Source organism: Dipodomys spectabilis, unplaced genomic scaffold (assembly GCF_019054845.1).
Source record: "Dipodomys spectabilis isolate Male_0828 unplaced genomic scaffold, ASM1905484v1 ptg000264l, whole genome shotgun sequence".
Taxonomy (NCBI): Eukaryota; Metazoa; Chordata; class Mammalia; order Rodentia; family Heteromyidae; genus Dipodomys; species Dipodomys spectabilis.
Window position 1 is genome coordinate 1,308,210 of NW_024870941.1, and position 20,709 is coordinate 1,328,918.

The 20,709-nt window shown below is 39.7% G+C and overlaps 1 protein-coding gene across 2 annotated transcripts in view; it reads right to left on the bottom strand.

The window, feature by feature from the left end:
* The window catches only part of Asap1 (ArfGAP with SH3 domain, ankyrin repeat and PH domain 1), a 262,146-nt gene that overhangs the window by 68,179 nt on the left and 173,258 nt on the right, over positions 1 to 20,709 (bottom strand). Inside the window, exons 9-12 of one of the 2 annotated variants that reach the window (XM_042699919.1) lie at positions 14,235 to 14,310; positions 12,689 to 12,775; positions 6,552 to 6,652; positions 1,275 to 1,344 (exon numbers count right to left, since the gene is read on the bottom strand). In XM_042699919.1, the coding sequence (XP_042555853.1) occupies positions 1,275 to 1,344; positions 6,552 to 6,652; positions 12,689 to 12,775; positions 14,235 to 14,310 (334 nt within the window). Of the gene's footprint in view, positions 1 to 1,274; positions 1,345 to 6,551; positions 6,653 to 12,652; positions 12,776 to 14,234; positions 14,311 to 20,709 lie in introns of both variants that reach the window. The other variant, XM_042699918.1, reaches the window with a different exon arrangement.

Below are 20,709 nucleotides of genomic sequence, written 5' to 3' on the forward strand. Positions count from 1 at the left end.
TGAGAATTCCTAAGGGGTCTAGGGGTCTGCAAGGGGCAAAGGGCAGAGGAGACCCAACTGCTCAAGTTCCTTATAAAGGACAGTGAACTTATGCACACAATCATCTACCAGGGAGAGCTCAGGCAGTGTATATATTGAATGCCTCTGTGCTGTGCCAAACCTCAAGAATAGTACTGGCTTCACAATAAAAAAAAAAAAAAAAGAATGGTACTGGCACAAGATACTGCCATTAGCAATGAGTTTCTCCCAGCTGACATCAAGCTTGGATAACACACATATTTTTAAAGACCTTTTGGCATATACTTTGTCTTCTCTATTCCCTTATGACTTTTTCTTTTAGCCAGCCTGGGGCTTACATTCAGGGCCTAGGTGCTGCCCCTAAGCTTCTCAAAGTTAGCACTCCAACACTGGAGCCATAGTACCACTTCCTGCTTTTTCTAAGTAGATTGTTGGAGATCAGAGTCTTAAGGACTTTTTTGCTTGAGCTGGCTTTGAACCTGTGATCCTCAAATTTTAGTCTCCTGAGTAGCTAGGATTACAAGGGTAAGCCAGCAGCATGGCCAGCTCTTTTATGACTATTTTATCTCTGATTTTTGCTAGTTTAAAAAGTACAAGATAAGCTAAGTGTTGGTAGTTCATGCTTGTAATCCTAGCTACTCAGGAGGCTGAGATCTGAGGAATGTGGTTCAAAGCCAGCCTAGGCAGAAAAGTCCCTGTGAGACTCTTATCTCCAATTAACCACTCAAAAGCTGGAAGTGGTACTTGGCTGAAAGTGGTAGAGAGCTAGCTTTGAGCAAGAGCTCAGGGACAGCGCAGCGCCCAGGTCCTGAGTTCAAGCCACATGAGTGACAAAAAAAAAAAAAAAATACAAGATCTGTTTTGTTTTATTGTATTTTGATTAACAGCATGACTAAATTTTTTATGAGTATTTTGTTTCCTACATTAACTTCTCATGCAAAGAAACTTCACCATCTTTATAATTCAGAGAACTAGGATTTTTCCCCCTAGCACAATCACTAATAACATTTCCCAGAAGATTATAAAATCAAACAACACCTAATTCAGTTCAAGGCAGCAAAACCCAAACATTTCTGGTAGAAATGTAGGACAATGCAGGCCAATGCAGACTACCATCAGACAAGGTAAAGCTAATGCTTCATAAAAGAATGTCTGAAACAACCCACCTGACCAAATCCATATATTAAGGAAATTTAGGTAGAAACTCAGTGCTGGCGACATCACCTGATTTATATGCAGGGAAATCAGACACTTACCGTGGCGTGTGAAATGGTCAGAATCCCATTCTTCACGGCACACTTCCTTCTCTGCCACACCTTTCGGATCCTAGGGAGCAAGCCAAACAACTAAATGTAGTGTCTGATTCAGTCTGGGAAATGCAATCTTATAGTATGGCTCGAGATACTAATCACAAAAAAGGATGACTCCCCAAAATAAAAAAAAACCCAACCCTCTTCAATAAACCACAGCAAAAAGAAAATTCTTGTTGCTTCTTATTATTCCAGATGAATGGCAGATCAGAGAGTAGGCCTGTAAAAAGCTGGTCAGCATAACACTGTTTTGCATAGTGAAAATGTGAAATAGGAACAACAGCAATTTAACGGCAGGAGAATACATACATGACAAAGATTAAAGTCCACTCTGGGAAAGAGCCAGGCCTGTACCAATGGTAATGCTAATAATGAATTTTACCAATATCTGAAAATCAGTTACAAGAAGGCTCTGTTAACTGACTACTACTGCTACTGCAATTTACAATAGATTTTAAAACACTGCTGGGTGCCAGTGGCTCACACCTGTAAACCTAGCTACTTAGAAGGCTGAGATCTGAGGATCTCTGTTTGAAGCCAGCCCTGATAGAAAATCCTGTAAGACTCTTACTTCCAATTAACCACCAAAAAACTTGAAGTGGAGCTGTGGCTCAAGTGATAAGAGTGCCATCCTTGAGTAAAAAAGCTAAGAGAGTGCCCTGGCCTTGAGTTCAAGCCCCCCCTCCCCACAAACCCCATTAAGATGCCTGCCAAGCAAGTGACAATGCCTTAGGAAACTGATTTTAGTGGCTTGTATACCTTCTTTTAGGTCTTTCAGAAACAAAACGATTCCTCAGAGTTGCTAGAAAAAGAACTACGTTTATTGTTATCAAAAAATAAATGGTGCCCAAACTCTTGACAAGTGATTGTGACAAATTTGATCCAAAGATGCTGAAGGACAGAAAAAGCCAGAAGGCCTTTTTTTTTTTTTGAAAGCCCCAGGTACAAGCAAGAGATTGTGAGTGCAGGGCAGATCTGCACACATACAGGCAGGTACAGCTGTACCATTTGGGACTACTGCCATCAGGTAGGTGTAAAGGAACAGGGAACACAGACTTCCCGGGCTAGGAGAAGGCAGCAGGCTTTCTGTTGCCATGGAAACAAATGACATCAAAGGAGACCACAGTAGTTCTCCCAGGCCTTTAAAATAGTGTCTTGTGTTTCTTTTCCTTCTTAAATTCATCCTGTGAGAAAATGATCACAACTCAAATTTAAAACCAGCACTGAACAAATCTTCCTACATATGTAACTACTAGAAGCATAGTTTGTTCCAAAATGTGCTTCACAGAGGGAGAATCTGACACCATCTGACCAGATGTAAACTCCACACTGCTCAAAATGCCAGTTTCCTCAGGAGGCAATTTGCAACTATTAATTGAGAATATGTCCTCAAATTACTGTTAAATCACTTTCTTTTGCAAGTGCTGATTAGGGACAAGTTTGATTAGATGTAATAGCTGCCAAACAAGCATACCTATACATGGTTGAAGTAATCAGCTCTGTGCAAGTGGTTAGCATCTCATTTTGTCCTCTCAAAAGCCTGTCAGGTCAGGTATTTATTCTCTGTACACACTAAGCCAAAACCATGGCTTTCCTCTAATGACATATTTTACAGTATTCAACAACCAGCCTAATTTAGCTTATTTTACTTAAACGTCACTTGTTAGTTTTTCTTTCTTAAGTATTAAGAAAACAAAATAACCATATGTGCTTTCACAGCTTATGAAGTCGAGGGAGAGTAACACAAAAGCACACATCTTTCTGCTAAGAGATAGCTAACAAGATGCTTTCAGATCCCTAGAGGAAGGTGGATAACAACACCCCCTGCACAGTCAAGAGCAGCAGCATCTCATCTTTGTAAACACTTTGAGGGGTTATTATTATTAGAAAGTGGGCTTGTACGAAGCCAGGAATAGTGTCACACCTATAATCCCAAATTTAAGGGAGGTGGAGGTAAGAGGATTGTAGTCTCAGGTTAGTTTGGGTAAAAGTATGGCTCTATATGAACAGCAACTAAAAAAAGTACAAAACATTGGACTTGGTTCCAGTGGTAGAGCACTTGTACAGCAAGCATAAGAGTTCAAATCCCAGTATAGTCAAAACAAAATAAACCAAAAGCTCCCAAAAAAATGGCTTGTATTCCTGAGTGAGTATCAACTTTGATACTAGATCATTTTAGCTTTAGTCTCATCAGTCATCTGCCACAGTCCCAATCCCAACAAAGCTATGTAACTTTAGGGCTCACTTCCTTATTTTTACCCTGACAACATAAAACTCATTTTCTGAGATTATTTTAAGAAAAATATGTGCAAAGCAATTGTGTCTTTCTGGCCTCTGAATAAATGCTTTTGAGGCACAAAGTATTATAGTTACTCCTGGCACTGGAGCCTCACACCTGTCATTCTAGCTACTCAGAAAGCTGAGATCTGAGGATCATGGTTCAAAGCCAGTGGGGGCAGGAAAGTCCATGAGACTCTTATCTCCAATAAACCATTCAGAAAACTGGAAGTGACACTGTGACTCAAGTGGTAGAGAGCTAGCCTTGAGCTGAAGAGCTGAGGGACAGCACTTAGGCCCAGAGTTCAAGCCCTATCACTCACCGCTCCCCGCCCCCCGCCCCCCCCCCCCCCCCCCCCCGCCGGGCAAAAAAATAAAAAAAAATAGTGCAACAATTTGGGTCAGAAATTACCGATGCAAATAATCCTTAGGAGAGACTCACAGAACAGTTATGGTTAGCAACAACTAACTGGTCTGTTATATGCTGGCATTTCAATCTTTTCGTCTTTTATAAAAGCCATCACAAATAACTCTGGCCTATCAATACTGGACTGCCTCTTTTCTAAGACACATTTCTCTCTCCCCTTCCCCTCCCCCCCACCTCTTGCCAACAGACTGTAGAAAGGGTGAGAGTTAAGGCCACATCCCATTTACTTTTTACTTCTAGCATCCACAAGATATCTGAGATACTGGATTGTATATGCATAAAATGAGAGCACAAAGGAAGAACAGACTAAACAAAGGAGTCAAGGGGTGAGTTTATGCTAATTTTGTCTAGCACATGCCAAAGGTGATCAGCAGCAGTGGTCCCTTGAAAATATTGAGGGATGACATAGCTGGTATTATATCAGGAGGCCAAGGTACAAATTGGGGATCTCATACCTTTGTCTATGTGATCTTGATGAAGCCAGCCAGGCATTGTGTAATATACCAAGGATGAGTTTACTTCCTTTGCACTCAGTATCTGAGCATTCTAACCCTGCCTTCATTACTCAGAATTTGACTGTTTTTAATACCTCTACCCTAGTTTCCCCAGCCCCACCAGCAGTTCCCACTGGAGATAGGCAGCAGCCTCCTAACTGGTCTCTCTGCTTCTGCTCTTAGTCTAGAACCAGAGACAACCTTTGAAAATGTATCCAATCATACCATATCTTGCTCCAAATCACCAGTAACTTCTCATCTTATTTGGGAGCATCCATTGACACTCTTACCCTCCCCCCCCTCCTCCAGCCTCCATGATTTCTCTCCCTGTCTTCTCAAACCTCTTATCTTGGAGCCGCCCCCCACTCCCTCACCTCCGGGCCAGTCTGCTGGGGATGCTCAACTCCTAGGTGTCTATCATAATGGAAAGCATGTTCCTGGCAGCTCCTCCCCTCCCATGACTGTACAGGTCATTCCCCATTTCCTGTCACCTCAGGAGTCTTCTGTGATTGCCAAAGTCACATCAAGTACCAGTTCCAGCCCTAATATTCACTTCCAGCATCTCTTCCTGGCTCTGTCCTTCTTCTACAGCACTCATTGATCTTTATTCCATCCAATGACCATTTTTTTTGCTTCCTCTCTTGAATGTAAGTGCTATAAGAATGAGACCTTTCTTTTGCTCACACTATATTCCCAGTGCCTTGAAGAGTAAGTTTTAGACATAAGAGGATTTGCAAATACTTGTTGAATGCATATAAAGAATGACGGGTGGGGTGCATTTTTAAGATTAATACTTGCAATTTCAACAGATTTAAACAAAAAATATAAGCATTTTAAATGAGAACAATGTTGCATAGCTACAATCTGTCAGAAAAGCAAGGAGCTTTCTTTTTCTATGTGTTGGTTCTGGGGCCTAAACTCAGAGTCTGGGTGCTGTCCCTGAGCTTTTTCTACCAGTTGACCTACAGTTGTACTTCTGGCTGTTTTGATACTTAATTGGAGATAAGAGTTTCATGGTCTTTCCTCCAGATTGGCTATGAACCACTATCTTCAGATCCCAGCCTACTGAGTGGCTAGGGGTGAGACACCTGTGCCTGGCTCAATGAACTTTCTTTTTAAAAAGATGACACTTGGTAGCAGAAACAATCAGGGCTCTGCATATGTACTTACTGGGAAGTAGAATCATTTGTTTAAACAACAAAAAGAGGCCAGTACAGCAGGGCCAAGAGAAGAAAGGTACAAGATGAGGCTCAACAGAAAGTGGAAGAAGGTACCATGTGCAAAGGAAAGCCACCAGGCATTTTCAGTATGGGAATGATACCATGTGCTTTATATTTTTGACAAGATAGCTGAGTACTATGTAGAAGTGAGCTACAGAGAAGAGGAGTGAGTGACAAGAGACCAACTAAGGAGGCTGAGCAGGAGAGATGACAGTGGAGCATCCCTGGAGCCAAAGCAGTGATAGCAGGAAGTGTATTACTTTTAGAATCAGAAAAAGAAGGGTCCCTGTCAGATTATCTATGCTGTAAATGAGAGGGTTAGGGGATTTGGGCATCTAGATGGTATCCCAGGTAGAAAATGCTGCTATGAATAAATGCAGAGGTGGGTTTCCTACTTGATGCTTTCCTAAATGAGCAGGTACTATGTCAGAAGTGTCATGCAGGGGCTGTAGATCAATTACTGCTTTTTTTTTTTTAAGAGACAATAGGTAAAAATCTCAGACTTAGCACATAAAAACATTTTCTTCTTTAATATATATTAGTTTATTGTGTTAAATTTCTACCTACACTATGGGAAAACCCATAGGCGTCCTTAAGCATCATCCAATGCAGGGCACTTATCAAAGGTTTCTCACATCTCCTGCAACTCAGCAAATAATTAGTCACTTCTCAGACAGGTTCGTCTCAATCTCAGATATTGGAAACCAAAACATTTTCTAATTGAGAGACTGGAAGAAGCTCCCAGTGGAGAGCGCCTAGTGGGTATGAGGACACATACAGGGATGCTGGGCTGGGCTATACATACCCATCACTTTTCTTTAGCAGGTATCCCTTCTTTTCACTGCCATATTCTTTATTGCCCTGTAGCTGATGCATACTGTACCCGCCTTGTCGGCTCTGGGAGTCCTAGAAAACAGAAACCATGGTTACAAAAAAGCAGGAGACAATTCTTGAATCCTCAGCTCTATTATGCCATTGAGCCTTATGGATCTTTGAGTCCAAGGCAGAGCTGGAGCCTGCGGTCCAGGACTGCTCATTCTAGGTCAGAACCCAAGTCAGCTTTGAACTGAGCCCAAGCACACACAAGGCACTGAGAGAATTCTGAGTCAAACTAGTTCACAGTAGCAGTAGAGGCAAAGGGGAAGCAATGGGAAGAGTGAAGCAGACCAGGTCCCTGGTCACATGGGATATGGAGTGCTCTTTCCCTAAGGCACACCCCCTTAATCTTTTGTAATTCTGCTAGTGGACTCTAAACAAATGAGAACCTCCTTTCAGAGTGAGGTATCAGCAACTGGTATAAAATTTTTCTTATGTAACCATCTATACACTGAGCATCCCTAAAACAAAACCTGAAATCTTTTGAATTCTGTTAAGATGTCCAAAAAGTTTTTGAAGCATTTCAAAAAAATCAGATTTTTTTTTTTTTTTTACAAAATAGGGTTGCTCAATTGGTAAAGCCTACATAAGTATCCAAAATCTGTAAGAAAACTTCTTCAATCTAAAAACTTTTGGTTCTAAGCATTCAGATACGTCCCATTCAACCTGCAGAGGTCTACAAAATGCACCTATTAGCAAGTCTTAGTTTAAAGTGATGACACCATGGCACAAGAAGTGTGTGAGGTGGTGATAGGACCAGACCAACAACACAGATGCAAACAAGCTTCATTTCATATCAGCACTCCACTGTTGCTTACTCATAGTTTCTTGCACAACTAGGAACAGCCATTATATTATACAAACGTACACCACACATGAACAGGGGTTGAACTGGAGCATGGCAACAGGAGTCTCTAGACACAGAGGTAGGACAATGCATTCTTACAACAAGCATTAACTTACTCTCCTAGACTTCGATCAGGAAGGGCAAAAGCAACAGAGAAAAAAGGCAGAACATTTGAAAACATCGTTAATTTTGTTGAAAAATTCATAATCTAAGCACTTACATAATGTATACAACAAACATTGTTACAAAGATATGCCAGAAAATGCATCATATCTTCAGAATCATGATAATCTCTGGGTGATGGCAACAGTAGGTATTTTTATGCCCATCAGGGTTTGTGTCAGGCCATACTGAGAACAGAAACTGAACTGAAAGGAAGAAGATGAGGTACACATTTTACAAAGATAAGATGGTTGACAAATGTGTGTGTACCAGGAATCGGTACCTGGGAGAAACTCAACATGAAGTACTTGGAAAAATCTACTAAGAGCCACAAATTGTAGGAGTCCTCTTGTTTTGTTTTGCTTATCCAACTGAAGAGAACTTAATAACTATATTCATTTATACCATAAAGAATGCTTCAAACATGAGGGTACTGAGGGAAGAAGCTAAATCACCCATATTATTTACTGATGGCTGTGTACAGCATAACTTCAAGACCAAAATGGTCTCTTTGACATTCAGGATCCCTTTGGATCAAACTGTGTCCTCAGTGAGGCAAACTAATGTTAACAGTAGCTGAGGGAAAACTGTCAGGACAGTGCAACTCTGCACGCTACTCTACGTGTCATACAAGTTCTGTGTTCAAAACTACGCCCTAACCACATCCTAAAGGTCAGAATTGAGCACAGGACATGGCCTGGACTGTGAGGTGGATGCTAACTCTCACACTCTCTTCATGTCACTCTCCTGTTCACTTGTGTAGTTAACCAAGAACTAACCATACATTTTCCCAACAAAGTTGAGTCCTAATGATTTTCTTGTGTTACTGGGGACTGAATCCAGGGATTTTCTCATGCTAGGAAAGAGCTCTATTACTTCGGCTATACCTCTATATATCCTACGCTCTAGTCACTTCCTTAATCTTAGTAATTTTTCTCCGTTATAGGCTAGATTCCTTCCATTTAACTAGACAGCTTTAATTACATGGAGATGAGGGGTGGATCATGGATTGATATCTAGGTATCTAGCAAAGTTACTCTAATGTTTCATTTTTTTTTTTTTTTTTTGTTAGTCATGGGGCTTGAACTCTGGGCTTGGCACTGTCCCTGTTCTCTTCAGCTCAAGGCGAGCGTTCTACCGCTTGAGCTACAGCGCTACTTCTGGTTTTCTACTGGTTTATTGGAAATAAGAGTCTCCCTGCCCAGGCTGGCTTTGAACTGTGATCTTCAGCTCTCAGCCTCCTGAGTAGCTAGGACTATAGGTATGAGCCACCAGTGCCTGGCTCTAATGTTTACTTTTGAACAGGGCTCACAGCCCTGACCTGCACAGTAACTTAGGTTACTAAGTCCTCCCTGATGGGTAATTTCTTGCCTTTTACATAGCCCTGACACTGAGGGACTGGCATAAATACCAGGGCAAGAGTAGCCCCGATCTCTGAGTGCTCAGAAACAACAGCTGGAAGCAAGTTTTCTAGAGGGAGGAACCAGTATGCCCATAATCCAAGGAAAGAAAAGTTAGGGCTGAAAACTGATTAGGAGGTAGGGAACTGAAGCATGGGATAAAGTAGGGATAGGGATAATAAATGTACTCCCTGGAATTTTCCTGCTTTAACTCAAAGAAGCTGCAGGAAAATCACAACTACTAACCATGAGGGACTTCCTCTATCTTCCAAGAACCAATCAATCAACCAAATCTAAAATTTCCTAGGACACAATTCTTTAAAACTATTTTTATTTTTAAAGTAAGGATCCAGATGACTAGTGAAAACCATTCTATGAACCTTAGCCTAAATATATTTCTAACATTGATTAATAGTGTAAATGAATCTGCAGAAAAAGTATTTAGTCTAAATGGGTTTGCTGTATTTCAGATAAATATGCTTTTACAGGCAAAACAATAGCTGAGTTGTAGGCTTTGACATCAGTAAAATGACCCGAAAGGGAGAAACACGTTTCAGAATTCAACAACAATGATTAACTATTAATGAGTATCATGGCTTAATAAGGTCACATTAATTAGTACTTGTATACTTTGAGAATAAGAGCCATCATTAAGCTTGCTTAACAGACGGTTAAAATTGAATGAAAAGAGGACTGCATTTTTTGAGAAAGTTGGTATTGTGGAATTCTTAACAATAATCATAATTTAAACCACAATTGAAAAGATGAAATAGGTCCTAAATTCTTCGACAGCATAATCAAAATCAATCAGTGGTCCAGGAAAGAGAAATGCACACAATAAACTCATTCAGGCAAAAATATGTATCATTATAAATACACAAAGAACTTAAAAGCTTGAGGAAATTTCATAATGGGAGAGATGAAATGTAAACTATTGCATGAAACTACCCTATTCATTTTCAATTCCATCTCCTATAGTCTATTTGCAGTACAGATATAACACTTTTGTTTGAAACCATATTAACATACAAAAAGCATTATTAAGGAATAAAATGGTACATTTCTTTAAAGTGCAAGCAATTACACATTCACTGGTTTAATGGGGTTATAAATGTTTCTAGCACCCCGCTTAAAATCTAATCTCACTAAAGGGGTTACAAATATTTACGGTGCAGAAGGACAGGTAAAGGATTATTAAACATGGGAATAGTGTCTGGGTACCAGGCAATGTACTGCATGCTGCAAAGGAAAGTGAGGGACAGTACACACAAGCCATCAACCTTCACGCCACACTGATGGACCATTCAGAACTCAACAAGGAGGGGATAGGGGCAGAACCCAAACAACCTGGAATTTGCTGGAATTATTTTGTGTACCCTAAATACAATTTATAGATATCACCAGTAGGAATAGAATAATTACAACCCTAAAAATAGCTGTGTAATAAATAGTTTTTTGGGAGGTCAGGCTAATACAAAAGGCTAAGATAGTAATTTTATACAACATTTGCCATGACAATAAAAAATCTAATTTTAACAAGAGAAAAAAATGAGCCTTCAAAAAAAATCTGGGCTCTTATTTACAACCAAAGCTAAGCTGTTCCTAAGCTTTTCTTACTCAAGGCTGGCTGGCACTCTACCACTCTGAGTAACAATTCTACCTCTGGATTTCTGATGGTAAACTGGAGATAAAAGTCTCGTGAATTTCCTGTCCAGGCTGTCTTAGTATCTCAATACTCAGATCTCAGCCTACTGAGTAGCTGGGATTACAGACTTGAACCACCAGCCTCGGGCTACAAAAAAGTAATATAGCCATGTTAGAACCTGGAGGTTTAATTAGGCTAAATTATACCAAGTGCTTTTAATTTCTTAGGTAACCTTTTAGGTAACACTCTTTTCAAACAGATTATGGCAAGAACTCTATGATGGACAGTGCCTTCACATTTAAGTCATTAAAAATTGTTAACTTCTAAAGACATTTTCCAATAAGGGATGGTACACAGAATGAGAAATGATAGGCTTGTTGTAAAAGATAATTTTTGTAGCAAAATATCCTTAACATTGTGCTAACTCATTTATTAATTTGAAATGGAGCTAAAATAAATCAAATCAAATACATTTCATTATGTATATTCTCCTTTGGTTTATATGGTTTATTTGCTCTTTTAGTTAGCCTGAGCAAAATATATCAATCACTATACAAAAAAAAAAAAATATGGACTTTTCTTTCTCAGAAAGTATCTATTTATATAGAAATGAGGTAACCCCATGTGACAAAACAAGGGTAGGAAGCCTTCAAGCACATACCAGTAAGTAAATCTACCCCCTTTTCCTCTCTACTTAGGTATGTTTATTGCTCTGGGATTTGTATGTCCTCAATAGACTCAGGAATACAGCATGTTTGTGTTTCAGAGTGATACTTAAAATGTTTTCTAACACAGACTGAGGCTTCCAAACCTACATGTAGCCAAGGCCTGGACCTGCCTGAGTATAAATATGGTGCCTCAACACACAGATCTTCCTGGATACCATGCCTATACCAAAGGTAAGCAGGTACATAGTATTAGAAGGCTACAGATTTTTCTCACTGGACCAAATCCTAAAGCCTACATAGACCTGTACAAAGAGAAGCAAAAGAATATAGAACTTTAGGTTCATAGTGAAAAACAACTTCCAGGTTGCTGTAAAGGCCAGTTCTGCTGATAAAGGATTTTTTTGTTGTTGTTGTTCCTGATTGTGGTGAAGACTGATTTATCTTTGTTTGGACTCATGAGCACCTTACAGAAATTTTAAGAATTAAAAGGAAGTATACCACTGATTTGATATAGCACAAGGAATTCACAAGATAAAGGATTACATTTATGTACAACACCCAAATTTAATCCATAATAATTTTATAACATAAACAGGCACATGTGATTTTCTTCCATGTAACAAATGGTGATTACTACCAAATTTACCCTTATTAGGAAATCCATGCCCCTTAATGCAACAGCTGCTCTTCCATAATAAGGTCTGAGTTTCTACCTAAGAAATCCATTTCTATTCCTCTACCCTTCCTGCTCTCACCTGTTTGAAGCCGCTGATGATAGCAGGCAGTTTTCCACCTGAGTTGTTTAGGACTCCTCGCTGCAGCTACCATGTCTAAGAGCATCCATATCAACTCAGACATGACTGTTGACTCAGCTGGTTCACTCTACTACACAATGAGTTCCTCAATGGAAAGGACTTAAGCTTACTATCTACACTAGTGCCTGGTACATAAAAACAGTTAGTGTTTGAGCAAATAACATTTACAATTAAGAACCTATATTACATCCTCTTAACACCTACTATATACTGTAAACCCTGTTTCAAATATTCAAGTACCAAGGACCATCTCAAGTCAATTTTCCTAATTCTGAGGCAAAACTTCTGTAAGTAGTATATATGTATACGTATGTATACATATGTGTGTTTATGTGTAAAATGTATATATAGAATGAGAGCTAAAGGCTGTTTCTACCCTGGGCAGCACACTTCTCCATTCTACCTCATCTGGTAGAACCACCCCACAGGAAGCTATCAATGTGCCTGTTTCACAAATCAGGAAACACAGAGTATTACAAGTAGCCTCACTTACACTGTTAGCCCTGCTGGGAACATATAAACCACCTACTTCTTTCTGATCAAGTTGAAGAGAAGATTTTATTAAGTCTCGGAGTGCAGTTAGCTGTTTCTTTTCTTCATCTTGGGTCTGTTTGATCTATAAAAGAAGAAATTACTTCTAGTACTTATCATGCTTTTAGGAATGCAGTTTAATTTATCCAAATATACCATTCATCAAATAATTCAATTACATGGCTGATTTTCCTTTTAAAAGTCTTCATACTCTCTGTCTAGTGTTACCCTAAGAACATACCAGTGAGTTTTGAAGTTAGTTAATAGTGCACTGTGTTTTCTTATTAAAGAACACCCATAAGGCCAGAAAACGAACTCTAAATTGCTATTTTAAGCAAGGTTAAGAAGTATATTAAGATCATGTGTTTCTGGCTTTTCAAAGAATGGGAGCAGGAATACCTTGTGAGCACCAGAAAAAGATCATAGAAACACCTAAAAATCCTATGGGCCAATACATATACATAAAAGTTTATAATGCACTACATGAGGAAAGATATTACTACTCACTTCAGGTTGAACATTCCTTACCTGAGATGCTTGGACCAGAAGCATTTGCATTTTTTGGAGTTTAGATTATGGGTAATCTTGAGGATGGGACCGAAATCTAAACATGACATTTATTTATATTTCATAAATACCTTATTCACATGGGTTGAATGTGATTTTATACCACATTTTTACACAACTGCATTCTGAGTACAATCTCAGGTCAAGCATAGAAATTTTTACTTGTGGTGTCATAGCATAAGTATTCAAACTCATATTTTAGATTTTGGATATTTGAATCAAAAATATTCCATCTGATGTATTCTTTGCAAGTCTAAACACTATCTGAAGGTATTTCCTTATATACATTGGACATTCTTTTAGTGCTCCTTTCTGAATGATTAACAAATGATAAATAAAAATATGGGCAGCAAAACCTAGATATTAAAAAGAGAATACAAAGCAAGCTGAAGGAATCCATAAACCTGCCTATTCAGAGACAGTTACTAATTTTTATCCTTCCATGATCAAGTATTCTCCAATTGTAATTGCTGACCAAAAGGGTACTGAGGTGTGTGGCTGCTGCCTAAACATAGAACCATCTAGAACTCCTGGTTTATATTCCCTCTCTAGTCACTGAAAGTCTGGAAAACCTGAACATGAATGGCCTCCCTGAGTTAAACTGAAAGCTTGTCTGCCCTACATTTATACTGACTCATCACTAAACCTTTTCTACTTCTAACAGCTTTTTTTTTTTTTTTTTGGTGCCGGTCCTGGTGCTTGATCTCAGGGCCTGAGCTTTTTCACTGAAGGCTGATACTCTACCACTCTGAATCATAGCTCCACTTCTGACTTTTAGTGGTTAGTTGGAGATAAGAGTCTCATGGACTTTCCTGCCAAGGATGGCTCTGAACCTCAATCCTCAGATCTCAATCTACTAGGTAGCTAAGATTTCAGGTGTGAGCCACCAGCACCCAGTCTAACAGCCTTCTAATACAGATTTCTATAATATTGATATTTTGTACAAACTGAAATGCACATACCACATAGATACTTACATTATACAAATCAGCAGCCAGCTTTTCAATGTATTGTTTCAATTTATCAGCCGTTTTCAAGCCATCTTGAAAGAAACTACAATGGAAAGCAATAGTGTTTTACTAGCAATTAAAAAGCAAAGGAATTATGATTAGGTGTACAATCTGAAAATACACATACACACTCTCCCCATTATCTTCACAAAATAACCGTAAAACTACTTTCAGCATTTTATAGTGAGGTATAACAAACGATTTGTAAAAGCCTATATTTGACATTTGATAGATCTCTCAATCACTACCAGTTACAGCTGCATTCCTAACAGTAATTACCCATCCACCCGTAGCATAATTCTTCCTGGTTGGGCCACATTTGCATTAAAGAGAGATACAATGGCCACTGGTTTACATGGAGCCAAAGTGGACATCATAGGAGATGTGACTAGACTTAAGTACAGGCAGGTGGGAGGCCAGTGTTTTTTCCAGTTCCCCAGAGAACAATGAGTTCCTACACATACTCAAAACATAGGGTTTCAAAAACATTGTACCAATGGACTGGGAAAGCTGTGTCCTCATATTTGTTTCCCCTAAATAATAACAAAAGTTAACCTTTGTAGAACATTTATCATATGCCCAGCACTGAACTATATACTTTTCACAAGTTATTTGCTTGACTCTCATGAGTTAAGCATTTCAGTGTCATGTTGGTTTTTCAGAAGGTACATTAACTTGCTCGGTCCCCACCGAGATGGGATTCAAGCTCAGGTCTGCCTGATTCTGAAACCGTATCACAACCACCAAGCAAAGAGAATCCCTGTCTAGGACTGAACCCTCTGTTCAGGAGCCCCATCTGTGAATCAGCACAGAGAAAAACAAAATAAGCAGGACACTGGTGTTCCCACTGCCCTTCTGGACGCTTCTCTAACCATGTCCTTGTAGCACGTACCTATCTCATTATCTCCCCACAGCTAACAAGGACCATTTCATTTTCACATCACATGGGTAAATGGCTACAAGTAAAATTGTATAAAATTTTTTAGGGTCCATATTTCTTTTAGCTTAATATACACATTTACTATCAGCCACGCATCCCATCAGATTTGGCCTTTGGGGTGATCACTGAATTTCTACAAGCACTTTTTTTTTTTGGTGTGTGTGTATGCTGCTCCTAGGGCTTGAACTCAAGAGCCTGGGCACTGTCCCTAAGCTTTTTTTTTTTTTTTGGTCCGGTTGTGGGGTCTGAACTCTGGGCCTGGGCGCTGTCCCTCAGCTCTTCAGCTCAAGGCTAGCTCTCTACCACTTGAGCCACAGCGCCACTTCCGGCTTTTTTTCTTTTTGCTTATGTGGTGCTGAGGAATCAAACCCAGGGCCTCAGGCATGCAAGGCAAGCGCTCTACCACTGAGCCACCTCCCCAGCCCCTAAGCTTTTTTGTTATTGTTGTTAGTCATGGGGCTTGAACTCTGGACCTGGGTGCCATCCCTCAGTTCTTCAGCTCAAGGTAAGTGCTCTATCACTTGAGCTACAACGTAACCTCCAGTTTTCTGGTGGTTCACTGGAGATAAAGAGTCTCGTGAACTTTCCTGCCCACGATGGCTTTGAACTGTGATCCTCAGATCTCAGCCTCCTGAAAAGCTAGGATTATAGGCGTGAGCCACCAGTGCCTGGCTTGTCCTGGAGGTTTTGTGCTTAATAGTGCTAGCACAATAACTTGAGCCATAACTCTACTTCTGACTTTTCTGGTACTTAATTAAAGAGCCTCACATGGCCTTTCCTGCCCAGGAAGACTTCGAACCACAATCCTCCAACCTCAGCCTCCTGAGTAGCTAGGATGGCAGGTGTGAACCACCAGCATCTGGCACATATTTTTTAAGGTTAATGTCTTCGGTGGAAAACCTTTTCGAAAATTAGAGGAAACACTAGTTTAGGCAGTCATCCATCAATAGGAGTGGGAACATAGAACTTTTTGGTTGTTTAATTGGAAAACACAATTAAATTCTCATTTTTAAACATTTAGGTGTTTATCACTGCCTTCAGGTATGCAAGTTAAATTAATCTGTATAGAAGTCATAATATTCAATGTACGTATGTGAAAATGGAACCAGGTCACTTAAGGGGATGGGTGGGATTGGGAGAGATGGGGGAGGATGATGATGGAGGAGGCTAATTGATGGAGATGCATTGCATTTATAAACTGACATGCTGAATGGAAACATATTTGAACAACTACTTAAAGATAATAAAAACAAAGTAAAATAAATTCTCTGTATAGAATTAAAGAGCTTTTATGTGTTCTAGCCCTGCATACTTTTCTAGTCTTATCTATTACATTTTCCCTTAAAAACTTCCCAGCTCTGTGTAAGAAGCAGGAGCAGGAATAAAAGATGAGCTGCAGAGAAAACAAAGTGACCATGATGGTCATTAGTAATGAATTATTAATGCCACCAAAAGCAAACGTCAGCATTATTACAGGCTACTGAGTCCCTCTGGAAATTTGTTCTCTATGTTTGATTTTCTTTCCCTAAGAGGGTCACAGTTCCAGCTGTGCCCAGGTGGCATAGAGCCACCACTTGCCACAAAATCTCATGGCAGGCAGCAGTTCAAGTCCCTTCTTTCCTTCTCTATTGGCTATTATTCAGAGGAAATACAGGGGCTTAAGAGTCAAAAGCACATCCTAGTTTATCCCAATTTCATGAGAATAGGAATCCGACCTTCAAGACCTATGGGCCTCTTCAATTGGCTGTTCATTTGTGTCCTTAAGAGCAAGCCAGTAAAAATTAAAAAAACATATTACTGCACCTCAACACAATAGGTAATTACCATTAGTTTACACAGGAGTGCAGACAGTCACATGTACTTGGATAAGTTCTAGTGAGCACTGGAGATAATGTACTTAACATGCCAGGCTCAGAGAGGAAGTTTAATACATGATGGTTCCAGACCAATAAAATAGGTCTCAAGGACTCTTTGACCTTCAGGTCCTAAATAAACAGCTTGGAAGGCACATTATGACAGTAGGGTAGCAGGAAAATATAAGTTGCACAACTGAAGAGTAGAGGGACCTCACATTTAGCCTGGAAAACACCTACTGCAACCAAGTGCAAGCTCAGGAGAATCTACCTACATCCACTCAGAATAAAGCTGGGCTTTCACCACTGTACCCTTTCATTTCCTTCTCAAGTCACTGGGTTCCAACACTGACAGGGAAGGAAAACAAAGCAAGATGAGTGTTCTCCTGATGTCTCTTTCTTAACTATTTTGTGCCTGACTTGATACTGTTTGGAGACAGGATGAAAAGTTCAGAGAGATGAATGCTATTTCCAAAAAGAAGTTTGAACATGTTGCAGGATCACAGAGATGATTTTCCAAATTGTTAATGAGGAAGTATATACTGGGAGGATCCTCTGGCCTGAGGTTAGTACCTACAGAAGTTAGGGAGACATCATTCATCAACAAGCTGAGTGAGGAGCTCTGCAGTCTGTACTTTCATAGAAAGGTAGGCAGAGGCTTTCCCGGAAAAAATTTGAAATCTTATCTGAAAAACAAACTAAAAGCAAAATGACTGGGAGCGTGGCATAAGTGATGGAACTCTTCCATAGCAGATACAAAGCCCTGAGTTCAAACCTCCCACTCATAAAAAAAAAAAATCCCAAACCAACCATCCAAGTAAACAACTCCTATGCCACAAAACTTTTTTTTGCAGTGGATAATTCCTGAAAGCCTATTTTTTCCAGCTTCAGGCTGAGTCAGGAATACCATTTCCTGCATTCTGAGTAAGTGTCTTTTAAAATTTCTCCTAGATATCTCCTCAGTATATATACTGCAGAGGTTCAACCAACTTGAATGCACACTAATGCTTAACTGTAAATACACTGTAACAATTCAAGTCAAAGTGATAAAGAGTGGCATATGGATCTATAGTTGGAGATTTTTAGAAATGTAGATGTCCAGATCCAATCTCAGGCTTATTAAACCAAAAAGTCCTTGGCATGCAAGCTCAAAAGTTAAAGACTTCTGACTGGGTGCCAATGGCTCACACTTATAATTCTAGCTACTCAGGAAGCTGAAATCTGAGAACTCTGATTTGGCCACCCAGGGCAGGAAAGTCTCTAAGACTTTTATCTATAATTTACCACTAAAAAAAAAAAGGTCAAAACTAGAGCTGTTGTTCAAGTGGTAGAATGCCCACCTTCAGTGAAAAAGCCAAAGGACAAGGCCTAGGCCCTGAATTCAAGCCCCAGGATCAGGACAAAAACAATTTCCCTTGTATACACGGCTCCATCATTTTTAGTTGTAAATTGCAGGAAGGCCCTTTCTGTTGGTTTTGCAATTTTTTTCTATTGAAATAAAGTTCATGCAGCCTAAAATTCAGTTTTAAAGTGTAGCTTTCAGTGTATCTATTGTACAATCACCACCATCACTGCAGAACATGTCTATCATCCCACAAATGAAACCTTATACATGTTTGCACTAACCACTATTTATTCCCTTTATCTCTGCCCTAACCACCGTAAGTCTGCTTTCTGACTGTGTGAATTTGCCCTTTCTACACATTTATGAACCATAAATATGGTCTTCTATATCTCATTTCATTCACTTGGCATGTTTCAAACATTCCCTTATGTTGTAGTACGTAGACCAGCACTTCATTTCTTACATAGCTGAGTAATATTTCACTGTATCAGTTGGTGGATGTTTCCTTGTTTGGGCAATTGCAAATAACGGATCAGGAAGTAACTATGTATAAATTCTGATTGAACAACTCTTTTCAGTTTTCTTGGACACAAATTTGGGAGAACTGATAGGCCATAAGAACTCTTATGTTTAACCATTTAAGGAGCTGCCAAACTCTTTTGGAGAGCAGAGCTTGCATCATTTTATATTCCTATTATTACTGAATGCAAAGGTTCCAATTTCTTCATATTCTCCTCAACTTACTTTCTATTTAGGTTTGCTATTTTCTTTTTTAAAAATTTAATTTAATATTGCCAAGGTGATGTACAGTTACAGTTAGTTCCATACATAAGGTAATGAGTACATTTCTTGTCGAACATTGATTACACCCAGCCTAGTGGATGTGACCCAATATCTCATTGTGATTGTGATCTACCTTTTCCTAAGGAATTAATGGTGAAATACCTTTTCATTAGTTTCTTGACTTTTTTATCTCTTTTAAAGAAATGGGGGCTGGGAAGTTGGCTCAGTGGTAGAGCGCTTGCCTTGCATGCCTGAGGCCCTGGGTTCAATTCCTCAGCACCACATAAGCAAAAAGAAAAAAGCCGGAAGTGGTGCTGTGGCTCAAGTGGTGGAGCGCTAGCCTTGAGCTGAAGAGCTGAGGGACAGCGTCCAGGCCCAGAGTTCAGGCCCCACGACCGGACCACCCCGGAACTCAAACTACGTCCATTTTAAAAACTGAGTTATGTCCATTTTTAAAACTGTTGAGTTCGTATATGTTCTATATGTTGGACTCGTCAAATATACAATTTGTAAATGTTTATCCAATTTTATGGATTACCCTATCACTTTGACAGCATTTTTTCATAAACAAAAGTTTTAAATTTTGAAGCCCAATGGGGGAGGGGTGCTCCCTTGGTTTCCTGTTTTTATCTGGTTGACACATTATTTATTGAGTAATTACTAAATGGGCAAATGTGACTTTGGGGAAGTTAGTGATCCTTTTGGAGTGACAATTTTCTGATTGTTGTGAATATAAATGAGAAAACACAAAAAAGGAACTTTGGCAGGGCCTGGGTTCCCTGGCCTATAAAACAAACTCACGGGCTGGGAAGGTGGCTCAGTGGTAGAGTGCTTGCCTTGCATGCCTGAGGCCCTGGGTTCAATTCCTCAGCACCACATAAGCAAAAAGAAAAAAGCTGGAAGTGGCACTGTGGCTCAAGTGGTAGAATGCTGGCCTTGAGCTGAAGAGCTGAGGGACAGCGCCCAGGCCCAGAGTTCAGGCCCCATGACCAGACGCCCCCCCCCCAAAAAAAAAAAACAAAAAAACTCACTGTACCTGTTGTTTTCACTATGATCTGTGAAATGAAGGGTAATAAAGTCAATTTGTCAATGCTCTTCATTGCAGATCACACAGATAATTTAGATTTTAAGGGTTAAGGGGAAGATAGCATCTTTGTTTTGGAAGTAGCTCATTGCTGACAATATTCAGGAATGAGAGTAAGGAGTAATTAGTGTGGATAAGCTGGAACACAGATTAAAAAAAAAGCCAAGAACACTTTCCTGCCCTTCTGTTTTTTTACTGAGTAGCAGCACCTACCCTGAGCATACAAATCTGCAGGATATTACCACCACAAATTCACTGCTGAGTATCAGCTGACTATGTAGTGAAAATCATTTGTGAACTGGATTAAGTACCCAGAAAAAGAAATCCTTTAAACACAAATCTAAGAATAGAATACTTTACGAGTCCACAGAATGTCTACTGAGGGTTTGCAGAGACTACAGTAAGAAACAAAATATGTCAAACACAATATCCCTAGC